General features: G+C 33.3%; 2 protein-coding genes across 2 annotated transcripts; both read left to right on the forward strand.

The window, feature by feature from the left end:
• Positions 1-1,132: 1,132 nt before the first annotated feature.
• LOC111047300 (ribonucleoside-diphosphate reductase subunit M2 B) lies at positions 1,133-13,246 on the forward strand. The gene is made up of 7 exons (XM_022333020.2): positions 1,133-1,389; positions 3,845-3,928; positions 5,058-5,255; positions 6,596-6,831; positions 8,099-8,327; positions 10,277-10,495; positions 11,910-13,246. The coding sequence occupies exons 1-7, from the start codon at positions 1,321-1,323 to the stop codon at positions 12,060-12,062; spliced, it is 1,188 nt and encodes a 395-aa protein (XP_022188712.2). The 5' UTR covers positions 1,133-1,320; the 3' UTR covers positions 12,063-13,246.
• A 1,561-nt stretch (positions 13,247-14,807) lies between these two features.
• On the forward strand, positions 14,808-23,174 carry LOC111047299 (40S ribosomal protein S3-A). The gene is made up of 4 exons (XM_022333019.2): positions 14,808-15,102; positions 17,047-17,366; positions 21,070-21,257; positions 22,949-23,174. The coding sequence occupies exons 1-4, from the start codon at positions 15,073-15,075 to the stop codon at positions 23,119-23,121; spliced, it is 711 nt and encodes a 236-aa protein (XP_022188711.1). The 5' UTR covers positions 14,808-15,072; the 3' UTR covers positions 23,122-23,174.
• The last annotated feature ends 1,499 nt before the right edge of the window (positions 23,175-24,673 follow it).

Raw genomic sequence — 24,673 nt, forward strand, 5'->3', positions numbered from 1 at the left:
TTTTTGCTCTTAAAACTTTTAAAAATCTATGCTGGTTATGAGCTTATAAGGCATTAAATTCTCTTCAATTTTAAGTATAATTCTACACTTTTACTCATTTTCCTACAACTGTTGCAGCAGCTTTAATGTTGAGTGTGAAATCTCCAGCTTTGCAACAATAGACCAATATTGACAAACGAATTTGGAGGGAAAATTTTGTACACAATTTTCGACTTTGCAGCTTTGTTGAGACTAGTTAGAAAGAGAATATATCTAAAGTCCTCATTCCTAACTCATGTGCTAAGGGGTTGAGGGTGGTTGGTTTAAAAGTTGCACTTTTCAGCTTTTTGCTTCCACGCTCATATCTTGATAACAATGCGTTCAACCGACATAACTAACTATTTAAAAATGAAGTATGCTCTACACTTTTTGTTTAGTAGAATTTTGTGATATTCCCAAGAGTTCCCGAGATATTTTGTTCTTGTGTGTAATCGTTAAATTTGAGGCAAAAGTGTTTTTTTTTTCAAAAATGTCACACCTTCAAGAGCGGATATCTCGAAAACTATAAAAGATATAGAAAAAGTTAAAAATAAATATTGTAGGAAATTATGTAAGCTTCAATTTTGTATATAACAGTTATGCTCGTAAGATATATAGTTTTCGAATTATATGCAAGAAACAAAATATTGTATTTTTGAATCAACCCCACCCCCTTAGCACACGTGGTAGGGTGGGGACTTTTGATATGTTTACCTCCTTACCACCCTTGACAGATCTGCGGGGTCGAAAATTGTCTTCCAAATATTTCCCTCTATAGGTACCCTCTTCTGAGCATTCAGAACAAAAATGTCTTCTGGACAAAAACTCGTTTACAGTTTACATTACAGTTAAAAATTCAAATTTTCAAAAATGTAACGAGATTCGCTCTGGCGCGAAACCAGTGCCTTTTTAATCTTCTATTGATCCATTCATTGCAAATAAAATCAATGAATATCACATAATTACTAATTTTGAATACATGAAAGTTACTTACATAATATGATTATTGATCATTGATATGAATATTTTGCATAAATTCAATAGTTTAAAGATGTTTTTCACTAAATTTATTGTGCTCTTATCAAGTTCTCATGAACAGCTGTTGTTAAAAAACAGTTGGAGTTCCCGCGGTTTTTCTGTATATTTATACTCGTCATTTCACAACAGTTCCTTCTTCTTGTGTTGATTGCGATTGTGAATTGGTGACGCCGACTCATTCTAAGTTTAAATTTCAAGTAAAACAACTAAAATTTCATAAAATAACCAACTATTTAGAAACTTTAAGTGCAATTAATTATCAAAATGCCTTTCACACAATCGCTTAACAAAGAAAATGTCAACATAATCGCCAAAGATCGTATCAATGCAAAGGTAAGCTCGAAAGAAGCATAAATTATTCAACTTTTCTTATATTATTTTTTGTTGTTACATCTCTTATGTATTATTATTTGAATGAATTATTATCAAGATGAATAACAATTTTTTCAGTAATCAATATATTTTACTTTTCACTAATATTGGCTAAAATTGCTGATGTAACAAAGGATTCCAAATATCAATTGCCTACCTCTTCTACTAGGTTCATTAAATAAATTCCTTATATTTTTCTATCCGAGCTACTAAAGCAATTGGTTAATAATAGAAAATTTTCAAAGATGATTTTTTTTTGTGAAATATACATGAGTATTGTTTTTATTACAACGCAATTACAAGTTCCCTCCAAAACTAACCTTTCTGTGCCATGGCCGATGATTTGCAAATTCAATATTATTTGCTATTTAGAGACAAGTAAGGTTCAATCACTCAATTACTGTTCAAATTACTTTGGGTTGATTACTGATTTATTTAGATAGTTTTTAGAATTGAATTATATAAAAATTACGGTAGGTGATGACGTTGTCGAACTCAATTTGAGTGGTTAACAACAGATTAAAGCTGTTCCTGTGTTTGATTTAAAGCAAGCTTGGCCTATTACTGAATAAATACTGTTGTTGATAGCCTAAATGCCAACGGATCTCTGGATAGATTGCATCATGAACACAATGACTGAATATTGACTAATAATGTCGATAAAACAAAAACTTCTCACCTGATTGGCAAGAGTCGGCTACTTTAAGGGTAGCTTAATTTGAGTTAATAACTCAGGCTGTTATAACTCTTTGCAATAAACCATCGTGTCATTACATTTCTTAAACTTTTGCATTGAGCAGTCTAAAGAGAAGAGGACAACTCATTTAAAATCTTCATTACCAATGCAGGAAAACAGTCTTTTTCTTGTGTCCGTCAATATCTGCACTATACCTTGTTCTGTGAGCATGCATCTGCCCTCACACGGTGAAGGATGCCTAATGAGTCTTGTCACAAGCACTGAATGTCAATGTACGCATAATCACATTCTGTAGAAGCAGTATGTCCTTCATATGAACAATCAATCCCTAGAGCAGGATACTATACTGGATATAATTACCGAGTGTTACCGCAATTACAGATGCTTAATGCTGAGTTGGTTTCTAATTTTTGTTGAAATATATATTGACCTATCTCATGAGACATGAGAGCTTCGTGCATAGCTTTTTTATACGCTGCCCCCAACTATCTTTGTTATCAACACTGAAACCCGTGTTTGTGACAAGACTCATTAGGCATCCATCACCTTGTGAGGGCAGATGCATGCTCACAGAACAAGGCAAAGTGCAAATATTGACGTACCCAGATGTAAAATTTTTAAATGTTGATAAAAACAGTACCAGTAACTGGTGCAGTATTCAGACAAACTATACCAAGAGTACACATCAGCTCTTGTGTTTTACGGTCGTTCAGCAACAGCAACTTGTTTTTTTCAGGAAATCCTTCTAGGAGTGGTTGGCTTTATAAATAGAATGATAAATTAGTATTAATCAATTAGAATGTATGTTAAATTTTTGCTCAATTTTCGAATTGATAATTTGTATCAATATTTTTTATAAAATATTATAGCCTACTAAATGCTAGCTTCATAATTACCGTACCGTTCTGATGATCTTTTTGTGCTGAATAAAACTTCTAATGTTGTTTCAATTTGTTTATGTCAATTAGCTAATTTACTGCTGAAAATAATAGCATGTAGAATAGTAACAATTATTATCAATCTGAAGTAACTTTATCAAAACTTCATTTCTACAAGATCAGTTTTCCAATTGTTTTTCTCTGTCTCTTTTTTATTGTTATAAATATTCTCTCAATAATGTAAAGCAACCTTGATTCGCTGTATCAGGTAGATACATGTATGGTACCTTTAAATGGGGTCATTCCACTTTCTGTAGCTTAATGCATATTGTAATTTTTACTCGGACCAATGTATATTATACAGAAGACATGCAAATACATTAGGTTTCATCAAACTTCCCTTTAGTAGGCTATGCAGTTATAAGTTGATAATTTACGTTTTGAAATGCTATCATGTTCAATGTATGTGGCAAGATATTTGTGATTAGTTTCCCTGCAACTAAATTTGATGTATATTATATTATTCTACAATGAACTAGTTGAACAAGAAGTTGTTAATTAGACCAAAATACCAGAATGTCTTCCTTGTTTGGATGTGACCTCTAGCTATGTAAAAAGGAAATTCTAACCATACTGTAAACGCCAGAAAAAGTCAGGATAATAGGACAAAATTATGATGAAAAATGTCTACATCGAGTAGAAAGTTTAGGAATATTACGTAAGCTTTATCAATGGCTTCATTGTAGGGCATCAGTTTTAGTTCAGGTCAAGTTGCTTAGTGTAAAAAAGTTGACTAGACATAACATTGAACTTGATTTATAATTTGTGAACTTGATTTCAGGCTGAAGCACTCTCACAAAACGTGCGAGTGCAACCTTTCCAGGAGAACAAGAACATTCTGAATGGAGTTGGACTATTGAAAGATGTAAGTTCTCTTTTGTTTTGAGCTTCAGTTTGATTGAATTCATTACTGAATTCATATCAATATATTCGTTTGTGTAATCAGTTTATTTTAATTGTGTTGTCATCTTCATTGAGGTTATGTAAATAATATCATAGAGAAAGATAGCATAAGAAGATGTCCAATGGTATAGGTAATTTATGTTCCTAATTCCAAGACGATTTTTTTTCATGTTTAATTCCAAGACTCGAGTAGATTGCTGTCGACTACTGTCCATTATTACTGTGTTGTTGAGGTGATAGTGTAAGAACGGCACAGTATGAGAGACTACCAGCGTCACATAGCTTCACGGAAAATAACTTCTTAGACTATCGGCTTGAGTTAACATTGAAATTTGGGACATGAACGCCCTAGACCATGGGATATCTTTTTAAGTTATCTTTTCTCTATGATAATTTACTAAAAACTGTGAGTACTAGAGTAAATACATGCAAAGTATCTTAACAGGTAGCATATTTTTAGAAGAGATCAATTTTGAACTTGGTACTAAGTAACTTTTAATATTTTTACAAATTTTATGAGACCACTTGAAGATCTCAGAATCACTTATTTATTGAAATTTGAGTTACTAGTCTCGGTTTTCACACTAGAAACAATCTCTAAAATCTTGAGTTTACTATCTGTAAAACAGTAAACTAACTGTAATCCATTTATAAACGAGTCAAGTAACTGTTAACATAATCTCATCAGTAAAGAGTTTACCGTACTATACAAACTGCTTTTACAATCGTTTGATAATGATGATGATGTCAAAAGTAGAAGCTAGTTTCTAAATTTTTCAATGAATTCTATACATATCTTCCTCAATCTTTACTAATACAAGGAAAAGTTTCACTAATGGTACTTCAATTAATTGTTGCAACTCCTTGAATGCATTCAAGCTCTTGAACTCTTTGAACTCTTCAATATTGTAGATTTTTATTGCTAAACTCTTCAAAAGTAAAATTAGAGATGACATCAGACAAAAACTAATTTTGTAAGTTCTCAAGTACCAATTGAAAAGTGCACTTCCCTTATAAGTATAATTCCGATTACAATTCATTAATCTGTTGTAAATTTGCATTTATCAAGCAAGTAACTTTGTTGCGTTCAGGAAGCCAAGGAAAACGCAATGGACGTTGATAAGTCGAAGGACAAGGAGGTGTCGACATTCGACCCGCAGCTGGAGCCTCTGCTCAGGGAGAACCCCAGGCGCTTCGTCATCTTCCCGATCGAGTACCACGATGTGTGGCTCATGTACAAGAAAGCCGAAGCCTCGTTCTGGACGGCCGAAGAGGTTGATCTATCCAAGGTAACAACATGAAAATCTGTCATTTTCTGTCAATTATTCTCTTTCAGGTATGTCCAGTTGTTTGGTTAGATACTATTTATTCTTATTTTTTTAGGTATTCCGCTTTCAAATAAATGGTCCAGTGTTGCTAGCTAAGCTAGTAAGATTTTTGAAATAGCTGGATAAACACAGTTTAGCTATGTTGGTTTATTATTCCTTTTCCACTGACCTATTCCAATAAATACAATATGTTTGATTATGTATTTGTTTCCAATTGTAATACAGTGTAGTATGAATATATTATAATACGCTTAAACCTTCGAGTAAATTACACATCTTCATTTGAACTTATTCTTATTTATTTTGTTGGACAAGATGGTTAATTTACAAATGTTTAAGTATAGAAAAATTGCTTTTTCTTTACTCCCATTAATTTTAAACACTTTACACTAAAATGTTGAACTTTCCAAACTGACAAGACTTTAGGAAGTAAATACAGTATTATCAATAAAATGAAACAGATAATATACAACTAATATTATTAATTTGTAACTTTCTTGATTCATTCATGCAATTAGAAATGGTTATTTCATTCATCATACATTTCATTTTATTTAAAGTACCGTACGGTTGATGAATTTATATCCATCCCTTGTTCAACTTTAGACCTAATAATTGCGAACTTGATCAAAATTAAGTACATGACAAAAATATTCAATTGAAATTTATAACAAAGTACGTTACGTATTCTAAATTATTTTCGCTCTAAAGTGTGCAAACACAAAATATGAAGAAATCAAAAAATGATATTCTACAATAAATTATGATCCATTCCGAAATGTATTAACACAATATTTTTATGTTTCATACAACGACATGCATTCAACTATTCAAGTAAATGAACAATACTTTTGTTTTTCTTACTGACTGGAGTACTTTCAAACGGCAGGCGTTCATTTTTAACTAAATCAGTCAGGCAGTAGAAACATGTAGGATGGATATTATTACATGGTTGCCGATCGAAAGTACTCCAGTCAGTAAGTAAACAAAATTGCATATTTACTTCAATAATCGACTGCATGTCGTTGTATAATACATTGAAATAGTGTGATATTAAACATTGGAATTGCACAAGACTTCTCAACGTTTTGTGGGTTTGGAAGTGGGTTATCGGTATCGAAAAGTATTTATTATAAATATTGGGAATTGCATCTGACGATCCGACTAATTATTTTCAGATGTTTTAACAACATCTGACCCAAATTGTTGAGCTTGTCCAATGTTAATATTCAAAACTGTAAGACATTAGTGACCTCTAGACCTGTGGTGAGTTTTTGATAAGATGAACCGCGTATTTGCAGGACCTATCCGACTGGGAGAAGCTGACCGCTGACGAGAAGCACTTCATCTCACACGTGTTGGCATTCTTCGCCGCTTCGGATGGCATCGTCAACGAGAACCTGGTCGAGCGGTTCAGTCAGGAGGTGCAGATCACCGAAGCGCGCTGCTTCTACGGCTTTCAGATCGCCATGGAAAACGTCCACTCGGAAATGTACAGCTTGCTCATTGACACCTACATTCGTTGCCCTGATCAGAGGTTCGTCTTTTGTCATTTTAACATACATTTTAGTACATTGTGTCACATATTTCTACACTTTATCCCGGTTACACAAAAGTCTGTTGAATTTTTATCATGATACCAATCAGAGAAGGTTATTTTGAAAAACGTCTTCTCTGATCAATTCTCTTGGAATTAATCTCGGTTAAAATTCAGCAGGCTTTTGTGCAATCGGTACTGTCTTGTTTCGCATTCTTTTTTTGCAATCTACCTCCATTCCAATCGTTTGTTCTTCTAGCCACAAACATGTGTTTTTCCCACATACAATCTTGACTGTTGCATTTTTCCGACAGTACTTGTTCTTTTTCACATTTCTTATCGATTTAGTCGGTTTCTACCTTTCTATTCTTCCACCCGTTTCTCTCCTCAATCCATTCTCATATAATTTCGTCGTTTTTCTGCTACTCCTCTTCCTTTTTCTTTCCAATCTCTTATCAGTTCAATTGTTTTCTATAATCTCTATTCTTCCTCCTGTTCTCTCTCTCTCTTTCTTTCCAATTAATCTTATTCTGGTACATTTTTTTTGTTAATCTTGTAATTGATTAAACTAGCTTCTGCGTCTGTATCTGCTTGAAAATTCTTCTTGGACTATTCCTGATATTGACGATTCGTTTCAAGTAATCTACTGAAATATATTATCAATCGTGCATGCAATCGTGATGTTTTAAAACTGCTTTTTTTGTGGTATCAATTTATTGCTCTTAATCTTGATTATAACTGCTAGTCAAAATTGATACTTTGACTAAATTCAACTTGGATTTTATAGGAAATGCTATAACTTATAAAAATTAGGTGATATCTCCTAATATCCAGGAGAAATAATTTATGCATAATTATTAAAAAATAACTCAATAAATAATGTATGTTATTTAATGCTTGTTTTGATACTTTTAAACTATGAATCCTTTCCTGATTCAATGATACACAATTTATTAAAATTATTGTGAGAGGACCAACATACAAAGCCTAAAACTTCTCCCCACCGAATCTTTATTCATATGCCAGTCAAAAAAGTAGGTCTCTTTTACTTGATACTTTTGTGTCCAATTTCAAGTGCATATACGTATAAACAAGAAATTTCAAATTTAGATCTTTCAAAAACCGAATTAAATAACAAATTTTACTCAGATTTATAATATACTAATCCAAAAAGTAGTTTTCATTCTATCTCCTATAATCCATTGACCGCCTGTGGCAGGCGTATGTGGATTTGTCAATAAACAACATATAAATTGTGGTTTTTTAGAGAGTACCTGTTCAATGCGATCGAGACAATGCCGTGTGTTAAGAGGAAGGCGGACTGGGCGTTGCAGTGGATCGCCAGCCAAACGGCCACGTTCGGCGAGCGAGTTGTGGCGTTCGCCGCCGTTGAGGGCATCTTCTTCTCGGGCAGCTTTGCGTCCATATTCTGGCTTAAGAAGCGTGGTCTCATGCCTGGTCTCACCTTCAGCAATGAGCTTATTTCGCGCGATGAGGTATACATCTAACTGATTTCACCTTCACCTTCCTTATAAGATGACTAAAATAGTACTCAATAAAGAAATAGCTACATAGTAACATTTTTAAACTTTTTTACATTAGCATTACTAGTTTTAGCCTTCAAGCCATTTTCAAGTGTCATTTTTATGTAAAAAGAGTACTATGTAGCTAGCTATTTCTATATTAATCAAACAATTCAAATAGCCCTATTTTGAAATACTTTATTAGAGATAGTTTGATAGATAGATTGATTCGAATATAGACAAAACTTTATATTGAGTTTCCTACTAAAATGTATGAAACAGATATTGCTTGGTCAACAAATGATTCTTACTTTGTAACCCTCGAATATTTTGTTTTCATACGCATGAGCCTCATGGCATCATCTAGTTTTGATTTTCAAAACTGATATTCGAGGCATTTGTAGTCTAATATATTTTTTAATAATATATCTTGAAATGGAGGTTGTCCTCGAAATTTTTAAATGTTGTGCAATATACTACAATGTAATATCAAATTGTTTTTCACAATTGTACTATAATAATACATTGCCCAAGGAATTACGAAACTTATTTTTACTTTTAGCCCAATCAATAAAGACATTGATGCGCAACAAATTTGGGGAAAGCTGAATTTTTGCAGGGTGTTAGTATACATAGTAAATAGCCTGGAACTGAAGAATCTCCAACGTTATACCACTTGCTCACTCAGGAAGTTATTCCCATAAATAGCCTGAAAATTAAAAAAAAATCACCTCATAATTTTGTATTTTATTTAATAAAAGTTGACGCTTCCGTTTTTCAAGAAAAATGTTTCGTATGAAATTTCTTACTCGTTTATAATCTTTAAAATGTAGCAATCTTTGTAAGTTGATAGTTGATTGAAATCATCTAGCATTCATAAAATAAATCTGCGGGCCCCTCTATTTTTAATTTCTCTACTAAGAAGGTTCTATTTGAATACAAGTTTCTATGAAAATGGCATAAATGTTAGTCGGTAAGTCGTACATTTAGTTCAATAATTGTGTCAAATATATTGATGTTTTTAAGCAAGTTCAAATGTTGCGTTTTAATTCAGTACATCGTAAAACTGACGATTAGATTAGAAACTTGTATTTTGTTTAAGTAAATCTATCCTATTGTGAAATTGTCAGCATTCCTCATAAAATTAATGCTTCTTATTGAACCAATGCCGACAGTTTAAAGTGAATCTCACTATAGAGGAAAAAATAAATTATTGTGTTTCAATATTCCTATTTCGTTATGAAATTGTTATTCCACAACATCTCTGATAACAGTGTTTTATTAATTTCAGTTTGAATAAAATTTAACACGGGCCTGCTCATCACAGAGAGCAGAATGGTCTTAAATATCTTTACCTACAGTATATCCTCTTAAGACCGCTCTGATCAATCACAGATCGCTCTCTGTGTGTCAAGACCCTGATATGTATTGAAATTCTAAAATAAGGTTTGTATAAATATTTTTAGAATGAACATTTTGTGAAAGTAACCTAAACGACGTAACCCGATTTTGGACTTTCGTTTTTAAATTCAGGACAGAAATAGCTCAAGGTAACTTTATTTGTTCTCTCGCGATCATTCACTACCTCCGTAAACAAAACCATAGTGCAAGACAGGTGGTTGATGGTAACGTCAGCGAAGGTAGGGCTCCTACACCAATAAAAACACTAGCTGATATAGATCAGTTGAAATCAACAAATTTTTATTTGTGTAGGAGCCCTACCTGTGCTGACGTCACCAGAATGCACTATGGCTTTGTTTACTGAAGTAGTGGATCATTTCAATCATGTAATTTTTATAGCTCAAGGTAACCTTATTTTTCCCGCGTTCATTTTAATGATGTAATTTTGTAAAAAATTGTAATTTTAATCATTTTTGTAAAAATAGAGAATAAGTAATAATTGAAAGTTGAATTTGTGACAGGGCCTGCACTGCGACTTTGCGTGCCTGATGTTCAAACACCTGGTGCAGAAGCCGAGTGTGGCGTGCATCACGAGCATCATCCGCGACGCCGTCCTCATCGAACAGGAGTTCCTCACCGAAGCGCTGCCCTGTGCCATGATCGGCATGAACTGCACCCTCATGAAGCGATACATCGAGTTTGTCGCTGACAGGCTGCTTGTCGAACTAGATTGCCCAAAGGTATGCTAAAGGCCCAATCTCTATTGTATTTCTCCAAGTCTATAGATAGAGGTCATGACACCAATGTAAATTTTGGAGCGAGACCTAATATGTTATTATATCAAAATATACTACACTATAATATAATACTAGACTAGCTTATATTCTTTATACTATTAACACGATAGCTGTTTATCAGCCCAGGCTAACAGCAAGTAAACAAACTTTTCAACAAGCACCAATATAACCGCGTGTCCAGACCTTGTTATTTCTTAGTGAAAAGCTGAATAGTAGCTACTTTTTTTTACTTGAGTGCATTACAAATTGAATACATTCATCCCCTGATGATGAGGAGTTTCATGCTCCACAAGGTGCGCTTATTTCTACAGTGAGATTCTCGTTATAAAGTCAGCTCATGATTAACTATAGTTTGTTTTTTTGTTTGCCATTACATAAAGCAGATAGCTCTATCCTTTTCACATCCTCATTGTTGCCAAATCTTTCAAAGGCTACAAAGGAATTCAGTAAATCTACAGTGTAGAGTTACTGTATATGTCACTGTAGGGTTTCGATCAAGGTCTATAGAAAGAGGTCAGGTCAGTCTTATTGAGAGGTTTCTTTTACTTTTTTCAAATTCAAATAAATTGTTCAGTTGCCATAAATTCAATAAGGCCCATTATTAACCAAAGTAAAATACATTCACTTTTTATTTTAGTATACTAAATTACGGTTGTACGGTTCTTGAAAAAAACTGTTTTTGCTCGCCTCCAATTTGTTTAGTCTTGCAAAGGAACTAGACTACTGATGTTCCAGAGAGATAAGGTTGTTCAAATTTGATCGATTTTTAAATTTGTTGTTCAATATGAGACTCAATATGGCACTTAAGACTCATTGGTGTCCCGACGTCTTTCTATAAACCTTGGGTTTTATTAATCGTTATTATTCATCCCAGTATTTATTCTACTTGTAACATTTAGAAATGATACTCTGTGATTGAATAAAAAACCATTGTGATAGATATAGGAAGAACTTGAAACTGCCCCAAATCACAACGAGATATTTATTAAAATGGAAAACTAGTTATCTTTTTTAGACCATTACCAATTTCTAGTAAAGTAGTAACTAGAAACTCTAGTTTGTAATTTTGCTGAAAATGTGTAGTTCCATTTTGATGATCTGTACAAAGATAACAATAATTGAAATAGATTTTCCATTATTTGATCATATTTTATACAACACATACAGTACTTTACCTACACAACGTCGCTGTAGTTCCTATTTTACAAGTTTCGGAATAGCTGTCTTTCATACATCCAAATAATATAACAAGTTTTATGTCAGCTCTGGCTTACATATTCTACAAAACTACCTATTCATGAAACGTACTCAATAATATTAAATACTGATGTTCATGTATCTGTCTCTCTTATTGTAGATTTACAACGTGGAGAACCCATTCGACTTCATGGAACACATTTCTCTGGAAGGAAAGACGAATTTCTTCGAAAAGAAAGTTGGCGAATACCAGAAGGCCGGAGTCATGAGCCGAAAGGACGAAAATGTTTTTACATTGGATGCTGATTTCTAGTTTGATAAACAATGAACATTTGTTTTTTGTCTTAATTTGTCAACAGAAGCTACCTGATAGTTTATTTGATTTATTGAAACAAATTAATATTGATCGGTCTTGATAGTTTTGCAACTGCCACTTTCGTATTTGTATCCAAAGATGTATTACTAATTTAGTACCGGATCCACAGCATGGTATTTCCAGGCACTGAATTTAAATTCCTATGTTAATTCCCATCTATCTAAAACGTAGACTTTCAGTTTTTATTCCGGTTTTTAAGATCAATTTATTCAGATTAATTTTTTATACAGTAATGTGTTCTTAATTTCATTTTTCAATAATTCAACTACAATACCAATTTGTCTTTATCTACGTATATGTAACAATTAATTTATCCTTTTATTACTTTCTGTGCCTTTTTATTAACCGGTTTTGTAACGTTTACTCTAGTTCTATTGATAATAAGTGTCCTTCATCTACCATTTATGTCATCTTATATATTTTTGTATTATGTTTATATCAACTATTTCCATTCTAAATGAGCTTTTATTATGTAATTATATTTAAGTGAAAGAAGAAAACTTTTTAGTTCTTGAATGGAAATTTCTCATTGTGATGTATTCTCATATTATTTTATCAAAATTTATCAATAGTATTTTATGGTGTGCGAGATAGAAACAGGGGTATGTACTTACACAAGATTATAGTTAAGGCAGGTTATCCTTACTATAATGCTTGTCATTTTACAACAATCATTATTAGGAACAAGTTATTTTGATTCTTTTTATGGAGAAAATAGTGGTTTTCAAAAAAGTTTGTTTAATTACACATTTGTATCACGACTGTCTGTGCTTCCAGTCTTTGCAGTATTAAACCAGATCCGGAACATTTACCTTTTACTTCTACCTTTCCACATTATCTATTATCAGGCTAGTGATTTTGTAGCCTGCCTGCATAACTGGTTTTTGTAAGGAATGCAGCATTCAAAATTTTGAAACTTTAAATTTTTAAATGAATTTTACGTTTTACCCCTTTTTTTATTTCAGCCGAGTAGTTATTACATGCTCTACTCTTACAAGAGATTAGTTCCTAATGTATTTCCTTGTGTTGGGAATTCAAAAATCAAAATTTATAGTTTTATTGAAAATTGTAGATTATTTGAGTTTGTAAGGTATTGAATAAAGATATCACTTTTTATAATCTTTTCGTGTTGTGTTTTTTAGCAGCCTCTTTTTCTTGCTACTAATGTATTAATTGTTTTATTGATACATCTTCTCTTTTTACTGAAACTAATGAATTCTATCATTATTCAGGCCTATTCGACGAAACTAAACTTTTACTTGCTTTGTCTATGCATTGAAAAATACAACTGTTAATTTTCACAAACGGATCTCCAGAACAGTTTACTTGTTACCTATTATTGATAATTTTAGAAAACATATATAACATTTTACCTATAGCCTATTCATATTCTTCTCGGACTTACCGGATTAGTCTGGTTCAGTTTGTTAATGTTTCTGGAGAACTGAACTTGTCCCTTCTCCGGCAGTGGGATTATATTATACTGGTAAGCAGTTTCATTTTATTATAGTACCTTTTTGCTAATATGAACAATGATTTACAACGATTTGTGGTAACAGTTTATATAATTTGGGGATGAAATTATTTCGTATATGTCTGTCTTTGGGTAGGTAGGTACGTCCCTGTCATGTGAGTCTTACAACTGTACAATTTAAATGTGCAAATTAGTCTATTGATATTAAGCGTATTGGAAGTGCATATATAGGTAGTGCACCGATTATCTTGACTAAATTAAAACAGCATTCTGGTCTACAGTACCTAGCGTAGTTAGTAATATGTAATATGACTAGCTTACATGACCCAGCGTACCGGATAATCGTTGATCTATAAATACTGTTCTTGCTTATATTTGAAATAGTTGCCAAGGACTGGAATTCCCAGATAGGCAGTGTCAAAAACTTGTCACATACACTTAGAATAAACTGCATGAATTGTGGTGTTATAGATTCTCAAAACAGAGGCTTCTCACTCAACTCACCTATTTGCTGAGAGAAGAGTGACTTTTCAAGGAGTCTGCTCTTCACAATTATTGTGTAAAACTTAAGGCTTGTTCGGTGATTCCTGAAGAACACTATCCTTGGGTTTTTTTATATTAAAGGAGCAGCACATCATAATATATGGCCGGCCGCGGTGCATGACCCCACAGCATTGAGCCATATGTTGTGTGGCTCTTAATAGAGAGTGGTGGAACATGATAAGACTGCCGTGTGATCAACACAAGTGTCTCAGTTTCCTGAGAAATTACAAAAGATTTTGAAAGTTTCTGTTGAACATAATGATTTCAGCTCAACCTTCTGTTATAATAATAGCAGCTCACTGGTTTATAGCTGCAAACTATATTATTTATTCCATATGGTGGAGTAATTAATATGTTATAAAATACAGGGGCATTATACTACCGTATAATTTGAAGGTTTCTCAATTTATTGAATGATCAGTGTTTGAATTCTATAGTACAAACACAGATAGAAAAGAACAGGGGTATTCAGCTTTAATTCTAAATGCTTTTAAAAGTTGGCGGTTATAATTGTCACAGGTGACTAGATAGTAAGAATGCGTGTATGAATAATTGGAGCATACGATTATAATTCCAACTTATACTTCAACATTTATAATATCAATATCCATAAATAAATGAAATTTCAATTTGGTAATATTTCTATATGATAATTTTAATATGAACGGGATCAAGAGGCTAACGCGTTGTACAGAGGCTTGCCTCTTCAACGTTTTTATTTTAAATATAGTGATATCCGATCACTAATAATTGAATTTAACATGAAATTGAATTTTTATTAGAGCTAAAAGCTCATTTTTTACACAGTATCATTAAAAAATTGATTTATTATTTCTCTATCATGTCTCCCTCTGTCTGTGGTGATCTGTTATGGCCGGTTGATATCCTGTTCCTGCTTCTCCTTTTCGTCGTGATTTTCTGTACAGCAACATGACTACTCAAATATCAAAGAAGCGAAAAGTAAGTAATTTAATAATTAACTCTAATCAATGTAGTTTATTTATGACATAAGTAAATTCATCTCACAGTTTAGTTATTTGGGTTAATCCACTCACGTTTGAGCCTTTTCTAGACTATTTCCATGTGGCACTGCAGGGGCTGCTAAATACAATAGTTTGTAAACATGGTTTATTTATCATATTATATTTGTATTCATTGCCTTATCGAAAAATAATTTTTCATTTTTAACTTGACCGGCTGATGAAGATTTTTGATTTTTATTTTGGTGTTTGTGAACCATTTTTCATTTAGCTTATAGGTTAGTTTTCCACAAGGGGTTAACATAATTATTATAATAGACTTAGATGCAACTGTATATTGCTCTCCTATACTAATTAAACTTAAATAAATAAAATTACATCGAATTATCATTGTAGCCATTGACAAGAAAATTTTTGCTCCAAAACTTTTTTATGATAAAGTTGGAAACATGATTTTTTATCACTATCAAACTTATAATTTCTACCCAAATTTTCAATTATAATTTTGGCAGATTATAATAAAACTTTTTGATATTGGGTAAAGTTCCATATCAATTGTCCTTATTATTGATGTTAAAATATTATCGATACAGCAAATCACACCTGTTCTGAACATAAGAGGTTCAGTATAAAAGTTCATTCATAACCCTTATGCTTTAAGGATGGAATGGTTTAGAAAAGTTTGTTTTTTGAAATATTTTGGTTTTATTGATTATTCAAAATATAGTATACAGTATACTGTTAGTGTTTAATGGTGCTATATTCAATATTTTTAAATATCGACAGATAGATAAATATACATCGCGTCTGGTTGGTCTGGAACGGCGTCAGACAAGTCGAAGTGCTAGCAAAATTGCTTGACACCATTGATGTTACAAAGAATTTATATTTAGTATTAAATTACTATTAGTCTCTTACTCTTATACAGTAGTCAAAATTGTGACTATGTGCACACTTCAGACTATAAAAACACTTCTTTAGAAATAATTTCAAACTTAAATATTTTCCGCAGCCGAATTGGTGGTACTTCTCTTTATACAATGTCAATCTATGATACTCAGAGAAATTACTCCTATGCTGTGTATAAAATAATAATAGGGTCACCAGATACGAAACTATCCACATTCTCTATAATGAAATTAGTCTTATTCAATCATCTTCTAAAGATGCCATTCATTAACGGCGTCTAGAGCCGCGTGGCTACAGCCAGCGCGGCTTTAGCAAATAAGCATGAACCTTTAACAACATATCCAATGAATCATCAAATCTAATAAATTAATAGGTTATGTGCTCTAGCCGCGGCGGCTTTTGGGCTTTAACCACGCGGCTCAAGTAGTAACCTTGATACGTGTTGCGTCGCTTACATTCTTTTGCAATAAATATACATTGTGGTTTATTGGAAGAGCGTATGCTTCATTAATTGTACGCTCATTTACATAGCGTTAAAACTACTCATTTGCATATTTTAAAAACTGTCGGGGTTTCGAAGGTATTTTTAATTTAACTAAAATGTTTTTAATATTGCAAATGTTCAAACTGACAATCAAAACTCTTTCTTTAGGGTCTACCCAGTTTGAACTCAAGTTGCTGTGTTATTTAAACTAATTAGGTTATGTTATTTATTTTTCTTGTGAATTTTGATTCTATATAAACTAAATTGTACTTCATCAAGAACCTTAAGCTTGATAATAGATTAATGTATCCTTTTGGTTTAAACAGAGATTAATCTGCTGTTGGTTTAAGCGTTTCAGAATGTAACACAGTATGATGTATAATGACTTTGGATATATAGGCTAGTATAATGTAACCATTTTTTTTTCAAAACTGGATTCGCATTATCGTAGACATTTTTATCATTGCTAACTAGTAACTAGGTGTAATCAATTTTTATAGTTTGTTAAAATTATAATTGTTATCTGTTTAGTTTGTCGCCGATGGCGTGTTCAAAGCCGAGTTGAACGAGTTCTTGAGCCGCGAGCTGTACGAGGATGGCTACTCGGGTGTCGAGGTGCGCGTCACACCGTCCAAGACGGAGATCATCATTATGGCGACCAGAACACAGGAGGTGCTTGGGCCCAAGGGTCGTCACATCAGGGAGCTCACATCCTTCGTCCAGAAGAGGTTCAACTTCCCAGAAAACTCGCTCGACTTGTATGCCGAGAAAGTGGCAACCAGAGGTCTGTGCGCCATTGCCCAGGCTGAATCCCTCCGTTACAAACTGGTCGGCGGACTGGCTGTCAGACGGTCAGTTACTATTTACATTGATAGTATAGTAGGCTATATAGAGAATGTATAATCATAGTTTGAACGTATTATGATGTTGTAATTCTAACATTATGATGTTATAATTGGCTCTGTCGGTCACATGGTGAAAAAAAGGCCGTAGATTTGTCAAATTTTAAAATTTTGATTGGCTATCAAGGTCACATGGTACAAAAACATCATAGTTTTGCCAGATTTCAGTGTAGTTCCATAAAGATTTTTGATCCCGGTTGCACAAAACCTTGTTAAATTTCAATCGTGATTATGCAACGAGAACCAATTAGAGAAGCCTTCTTTTTGAAAAAGCTTTCTCTGATTGGTTCGCATGCCATTTAATCGCAATCGCAATTGAAATCTAACAGGCTTTTGTGCAACAGGGCCTTGTAGTTCAAGAATTACTGTTCTAAAATGCAAATAAAAAAGTTTGTCAACTTGGCAAAAATTTATCAAAATTATTTTAATGAAAAAATTATCATAATTTTACTTTAATAAAAAAATTGTTCAAAATTATTTTAATAAATAGTGTAATTACAAAATAGCCTAATAATAATAATAATAATAATAATAATTTCTCTGGATGTTGGACGACACATCCAGAGGAGTTTATTCATAAATTCATACATTACATATTTTTTTTTCCATATATTTTCAATAATATAACAATATTCAGTGTTTACAAAAATGATACCTCACTATATAATATATGTGTCGAGGTTATCATCAAATTAATACTAATTTATGCTACAACAGACAATACAAAAAATTCCAAAAATCTAAAACTATATCTATTACCCTAAGCATCACCTAGTACAAAGATACTAAACCGAGGTACTATTTTCTACATATAAATTACCTTATTTAAAAAGAATACTGCTTAAATCTAAATCCTACTTACTATTAGTTCCTCACTACTTTGTATCCCAATACTGAATAACCAATGTCTAATTTTTCTTTTGAACCTATTGAAATTTTCCTCTCCTTTGATTTCTAATGGTATTCTATTAGATATTGTAGGCCCTAAATATCCTAGTGATCTTTGCCCAAACGCTGTATTCATTCTTGGTACTTCTTGATTGTAACGTTCTCTTATTCTAGTATTATGGCTATGATTTATGATATGGTTCCTATTTTGATGTTTTTTCATATACCCTAATAACAACAATATATACAATTGCCTAACGCTGAGTACTCTATTTTCTATAAATAATTCTACAGTTGAAAACTGGGTTTCCCTGTTTCCCATTATTTTCAAAATGCGTTTTTGAGTTTTAAATAATGGATCTATAAAACTGAAGTTAGCTGCACCCCAAACTAACAGACCGTACCTTAAAAGAGATTCAACTAATGTTAAGTATACAGTTTTTAACATTTCTTTGTCTATGATACGCCTTAATTGATAGAATTTGTATATAAGCTTCCTTATTTTGGCAGTTGTATATGTTATGTGTTTGTTCCATTTCAATGAATCATCTACTATTATTCCTAAATACTTTATATTGTCAGAGCGTTCTATTAGTGGGCAATTACAATTATTGTTACAATTTCTATTACAATTATGGAGCTTCATTGTTGTCATGTGTGGTTTTGTGCTATTTGTTAAAGAAAAAGCTAAAAATTTTGTTTTTTCTGAATTCAATGACAATAAGTTATTTCTTAACCAACTAGTGATTTTTGTGAGTTCTATCTCTGCTGTTTGGAACACTTCTTCCCAGTTTTTTCCTTGAAAAAGGAGTGCTGTATCGTCAGCAAAGGCTATAACTCTACCTTGAATTTGAATGGAGCACAACTCATTTGCAAAGATCGAATACAAAATTGGTCCTAAAACTGTTCCTTGAGGTATTCCAAACTTCATGGAACCCTCTGCACTCATATGGTTCTCAACCTTTGTTTTTTGCTGTCGATTGCTGAGGTAGGATCTGAACCATTCAAGTGGCACTCCTCTTATACCTATTGCCTCAAGCTTTTTTATTAATAAATCATGGGAAACAGAGTCGAAGGCCTTTGCTAAATCTAAAAATACTGCTAGACATTTATTCTTTTCCTCTAAATTGCTAGTTACAAATTTTGATAATTCTAGTACAGCTAATTCTGTACTTATACCTTTGCGGAAGCCAAATTGGTTAGGAGAAAGAATATTATTAATTTCTAAAAAGCTTATTAATCTTGATTTAACTAGTTTTTCTAAAATTTTTGATACATTGCTAATCAGTGAAATAGGTCTATAATTACTAATAATTAGTTTATCGCCTGCTTTATGTATAGGTCTGACACAGATTTGCTTCATTGCTCTTGGAAAAGTACCATATAACAAGCTCAGATTAAAAATATGAGTTAAAGGCTTAGAAATTAAATATTTTATTCCTTTCAAGGTCCTGTTATCTAATCCATCTAGGCCTGGTGCACTATTGATGTGTAAAGAATCAATTGTGTTTATTATTTCCTTTTCATCTATGGGGAAAAGAAACATATTACTCTGTACATGCAATTCTGGTACATTATCTGCTATAATTTCGTTAATATTTTTATTCAGACTCTCAGATATTTTGTTAGCCATACTCTCTCCAATATTAACAAAGAAATTATTTACATGACTCAATAGTTCTCTAGGATTATCTTTCAGTGTGACTATGTCACCATTAATTTTCAAAGCATTCAGTTGTATATCCTTTTTCTGATCTGAATCTGTAGCATCCTTGATTATTTTCCATGTCTTCCTTACATCATTGTTTGCTTCATTTAGTTGCATCTTGAAATAATTTTCTTTTGTAGTTTGGATGAGTGACGTCAGTGTATTTCTGTATCTTCGGTAGTAGTTAGCGAGTTCTCCGTTCTCTGGGTCCAGCTTCCTTCTTCTATTTAGAGAATCCCTTGTTCTTATAGCTGAGATAAGTCCTCGTGTTATCCATGGTTTTATGCTCTTGATCCTCTTCTTTTGTCTGTAATGATGTGTATTGCTCTCCATATGTTTTTGTAGAATTTCTAGGAACTTTTCGTAAGCTGAGTCTGTGTAATGAATCTGCAGTTTGAGGAATATTATAAAATTAGTCTCAAATGAGAAGATGAATCAAACATGGACAAAACCTTCAACAGCTGGAAGAATTAGAACGATTCAAGAAATGTTTCATTTCAAAACATAAATGCTAGTTGTACGGGATAAATCATGTAATGATGAAAATGTTTAATCACTTTTAAAGCTGTAAATTCAATTTGTTTGGTTTCATATTATTATGAGGTGCATAAATGCTTGGATGATTAATTTTAATAAAAGTGCAGTTCAAGGTTAAAATTTCAATAATCGAGCAGAAAAAAGAAGATAAGTTATTCTGAAGTTTCAATGAATAAACTAAGATTTCAAAGTCATTTGTTTAATATCATCCAGTTAATTTTTTCGCGATTATAATTTTGAAGCAATATTAAGAGAGAATAAATCTTTTTAATAAAAAATCTTATTAGAAATGACATTTCTGTCAAAAGCAATGCGTTGCCATGTAGTAACCAACAAGCCAAAACACCTTGGGTGTCTTTGAAGTCTTATTGGAACAAATATGATTCTTCTGTACTTATACTCTTGATCATATTAGGCTACCATAATCTTGTGGATTTCGAGGAGGAGACGGCTGATGGAAGGAAAAGCTGACCACATATGATTGAGATAAGGCTTATGTTTGATTGGTATGTGTTGCAGAGCGTGCTACGGTGTGCTGCGCTTCATAATGGAGAGCGGAGCCAAGGGCTGCGAAGTGGTGGTCTCGGGCAAGCTGCGTGGTCAGCGAGCCAAGTCGATGAAGTTTGTCGACGGCCTCATGATTCACAGCGGAGAGCCCTGCATCGACTATGTCGACACCGCCACACGGCATGTGCTACTGCGTCAAGGTCAGACACCTTTCACCACATTCAATACACTAACTTAACTAAAGTGCGAGATAAATTACTTTTAACATGAAGAGGAGAAACCCATTTCTCCCTCCACAGTTTGTAGCATAGACACAGATGGACATCCTGCGCACAATTGGATGCGCCGTGTCATTTTGCTTCATGTTCTTGTGATGGAAACATCTCTGTAACATACACAAACCAATATACCTGCTGACCAGAACAGTACTTGGAACATTGCCAGCAATAGATGGAGGGGAGTGTTGCCGCGTCGCGTTACAAAGCTCTCTCACTCAAACACAAAAGAAGGAGAATGCTGCTAGGTAGTGGGAGTGATTAGTGGAGGATAGAGCATCGGACCTCTCAGTCTTCGAGAAAGAGCCGTGTTAAAAGTAATTCATCTCGCACTTGAGCTGTACTTACTCTATGACTATGATGTAATAGTAATGTTAATAATAGCTATTTAATAATAGATGAGTAATAATAAGTAATGATAGAATGATTAATAGAATATGAACCTTACTTGAGATATCGCAGGAGTTTTTAAAAGAAAATAATTCGCTTTAATTTCAATATATTCCCTCGATTAAGATGATTTATAGTTTTATCTATTAATTCATTGAAGAAGTTGAAATAATTTTGAACTACGAGAGAAATAAGTTGAGTACAATGATAAAATGGTTTGTCCTCCATTGCAGTTGTCAAAACGTTCAGGAGACTGGACTATTGTTGAAGTACTTTTTGTTTGCTTTTATATCACAAAGTTATAGGCCGTGAGTTATAACATGAACCTGAACCTCTCAAACGGTAAAAGAGTGGCTGGCTTGGTAGGGATCTAGGAGTAGGAATGTTTATCTCACACATCTTCTCCTCTCACTCTACATTCATACGGCCAGTGTAGAAATTGTTGGAAGTGAGGGTACCAACTGCTGAGAACGAACTGACCAAACTTCCCCCACCCTAAAAAATGCAGAGTTGAATCTCATTTGGTGAGAGTCGAAGGTTCATGTTATAACTCACGGCCATGTTATAACTCACGGCCATGTTATAACATTCAAGATTGTTCATATTAATATAATTCAATACGACATTGAAAATATATAAGATAGATGTATAAAAAAATATGTTGATTATGAAATTTACCTCAGTGCGATATTCTCTAATGTACAAACCTATGGCTGCGGCCGCCATTACTGATTTCAAGCCAAATCTCAAGTTATTTTTTGAACACATTTTTTTGTCAAGCCGTTCTCAGCTGGAAATTGTCCTACTGAAGTTTACTTGACTCAAGCAAACTTTGAATTGTCTTGAATTCGGCACATATTATCCATTGCAAAACCACCTGCACAGGGATGAACAATGACGGAATTTTAGTAACTGATTTTCAGTTCCAATAGTATGTAATTTAGGGCATTCAATTATGGTATTTCAAGATAAATCTCATAGATACTTCAGAAAAAGGTTAAAGTAAAATGAGTTGAATATTTGTAGATGAAAAAATTGTGTTCAATAAAATAGAGGATGAAATTTTATTTAAATGAGATACTCTTGAAAATAAGACACGATAGGTACTTAAGAGGAGTTAAAACTATAGAAAGTATTCTACATAATGATTTAATAAGGTATTTGGAATACTCATTTGATTACTTGTTCACACTTGTAATTTTCTAATGTCGAATTTTATTTTGCAGGTGTACTAGGAATTAAGGTAAAGATCATGTTGCCTTGGGACGCGAACGGCAAAATTGGACCCAAGAAGCTTCTTCCCGACAACGTGTCTGTTGTTGAGCCAAAAGAGGAAATCCTACCACTTGCTCCGTCAAGCGAGATCAAAGCGAGCAAACCTGACGGACCAGTTGTCTAATGATTTATAAATAAACTATTGTTTTGAAAATAAACAAAAAAAGGTACAAATGATGTTCTATATTTTTGAAAAACCTGCAATTCAAGGTTGTTTTTTTTTCAAGGGCATTTTTTTGAGATTTTATTAGAAACTATTCTTGAGAACATTCTAAGCCAATTACGCTTTGGTTGTCTGGGAACATAAGAAAAACCTATCAATTATATTTTTGAAGCTGGTTGCTAAGCAACATGCATGGCTAAAAGTCTTCTCAGATAAAATTCACGTGAGAATCATTATTTATAAAAATGTCGTCCTTGATGTACCGTACTATTCTGCTGACTACGGATTTCTTGTAGTAGCTTTGTGCAGTTCAATGACGTCATTACATTTGAAAATGCTCAATTGAATTGATTTAAGTTGTCAAATATAAAGACCTCATAATTATGTATGATCATGAATATTCTAATATACGTATATATATATTTTTGATCGTTTAGGCTCATTACATTTATTCATAAGTGGGTCACCAGAGAGCAAGCATTGGCTGCCGGGCTGGCGAACCAAGTTAAACATCAGCCGGGTGGCCGGAATTTTGCAAAACTAGTGTAATGAGCGCTACAAGAACTAATGCCTCTTGACTCAATCGGACACTTGGCGACCCACTGGTGGTCGAATGCGATACAAGGCTAATAAGGTGCATTCTCTTTTGTGCGTAAATTTCCGCAGTCGACGACGGCAAATTTCAAGTGTAGGTACTAGAACAGCTGATCAAATAATTTTTCATTATTCAACAATCAAAACATTTTTAATAATATTATCATATTGCCATTTAAAAGTATAAAAATGTATAAACTCAACCTCCTCCATTAAAACATAATTGAACATAATCTTTTTGGTTATTTAGACAATTTGAAATTACCCAATCTGAGATATCCTCACCCTGTCGTGGTCGACGACGGCATTTACGCACAAAGGAAAACCCGGCTTTAGGGTATTATCACATTGAGATGAGAAACAAAATCTGGAAAGAGTCATAGTAACACGTTGTGACTTGTATGTTACTGCTCGCATAGCAAGTGCACACTTGCTTGTGCGTTCAGTGTGAGCAGCGACAGACAACTCACAGCTTGTTTCTGTGGCTCTTTCTAGATTTGGTTTCTCATCTGCAGCACGCGTGCACTTGCTCAAAAGTTCATAGAATGTGATTATAGTCTTAAGCTTTTGACATACTTGACCGCGTCGGACAGGAAGGTAAACAAGGCATTCAAACGGGTTGGTCTAGTGGACAGAAGCGTTATAAACTTCGATCATTTGGCTAGCACCGCCTGCCTTGTGAGTTCGAATCCCTCCGGTGGCATGGACGTTTGATCATCTCATCAAATCAACCATGCATTTCCCATTACCCTCACACATAGTCCTGGCAATGAATGCTCAGAAAACGATATAGAGGACGTTGGAAGAAACTTTTTGACCCCGCTGTTCTGTTAAGGATAAGGAGGTAAACATATCAAAAGTCCCCACACCTACCCCCTATGCTAAGGGGATGGGAGTGGTTCAAAGATACCAATTTTGG

Source organism: Nilaparvata lugens, chromosome 5 (genome assembly GCF_014356525.2).
Source record: "Nilaparvata lugens isolate BPH chromosome 5, ASM1435652v1, whole genome shotgun sequence".
Taxonomy (NCBI): Eukaryota; Metazoa; Arthropoda; class Insecta; order Hemiptera; family Delphacidae; genus Nilaparvata; species Nilaparvata lugens.

Bases quoted from the DNA above. Each gene is read 5' to 3' on its own strand.
- LOC111047300 (XM_022333020.2), top strand. From the start codon at position 1,321: ATGCCTTTCACACAATCGCTTAACAAAGAAAATGTCAACATAATCGCC. The intron at 5,256-6,595 runs GTAACAACATGA...GCGTATTTGCAG, and splicing joins AAGAGGTTGATCTATCCAAG to GACCTATCCGACTGGGAGAA. The intron at 10,496-11,909 runs GTATGCTAAAGG...CTCTTATTGTAG, and splicing joins TCGAACTAGATTGCCCAAAG to ATTTACAACGTGGAGAACCC.
- LOC111047299 (XM_022333019.2), top strand. From the start codon at position 15,073: ATGACTACTCAAATATCAAAGAAGCGAAAA. The intron at 15,103-17,046 runs GTAAGTAATTTA...TTATCTGTTTAG, and splicing joins AAATATCAAAGAAGCGAAAA to TTTGTCGCCGATGGCGTGTT. The intron at 21,258-22,948 runs GTCAGACACCTT...TTTATTTTGCAG, and splicing joins GCATGTGCTACTGCGTCAAG to GTGTACTAGGAATTAAGGTA.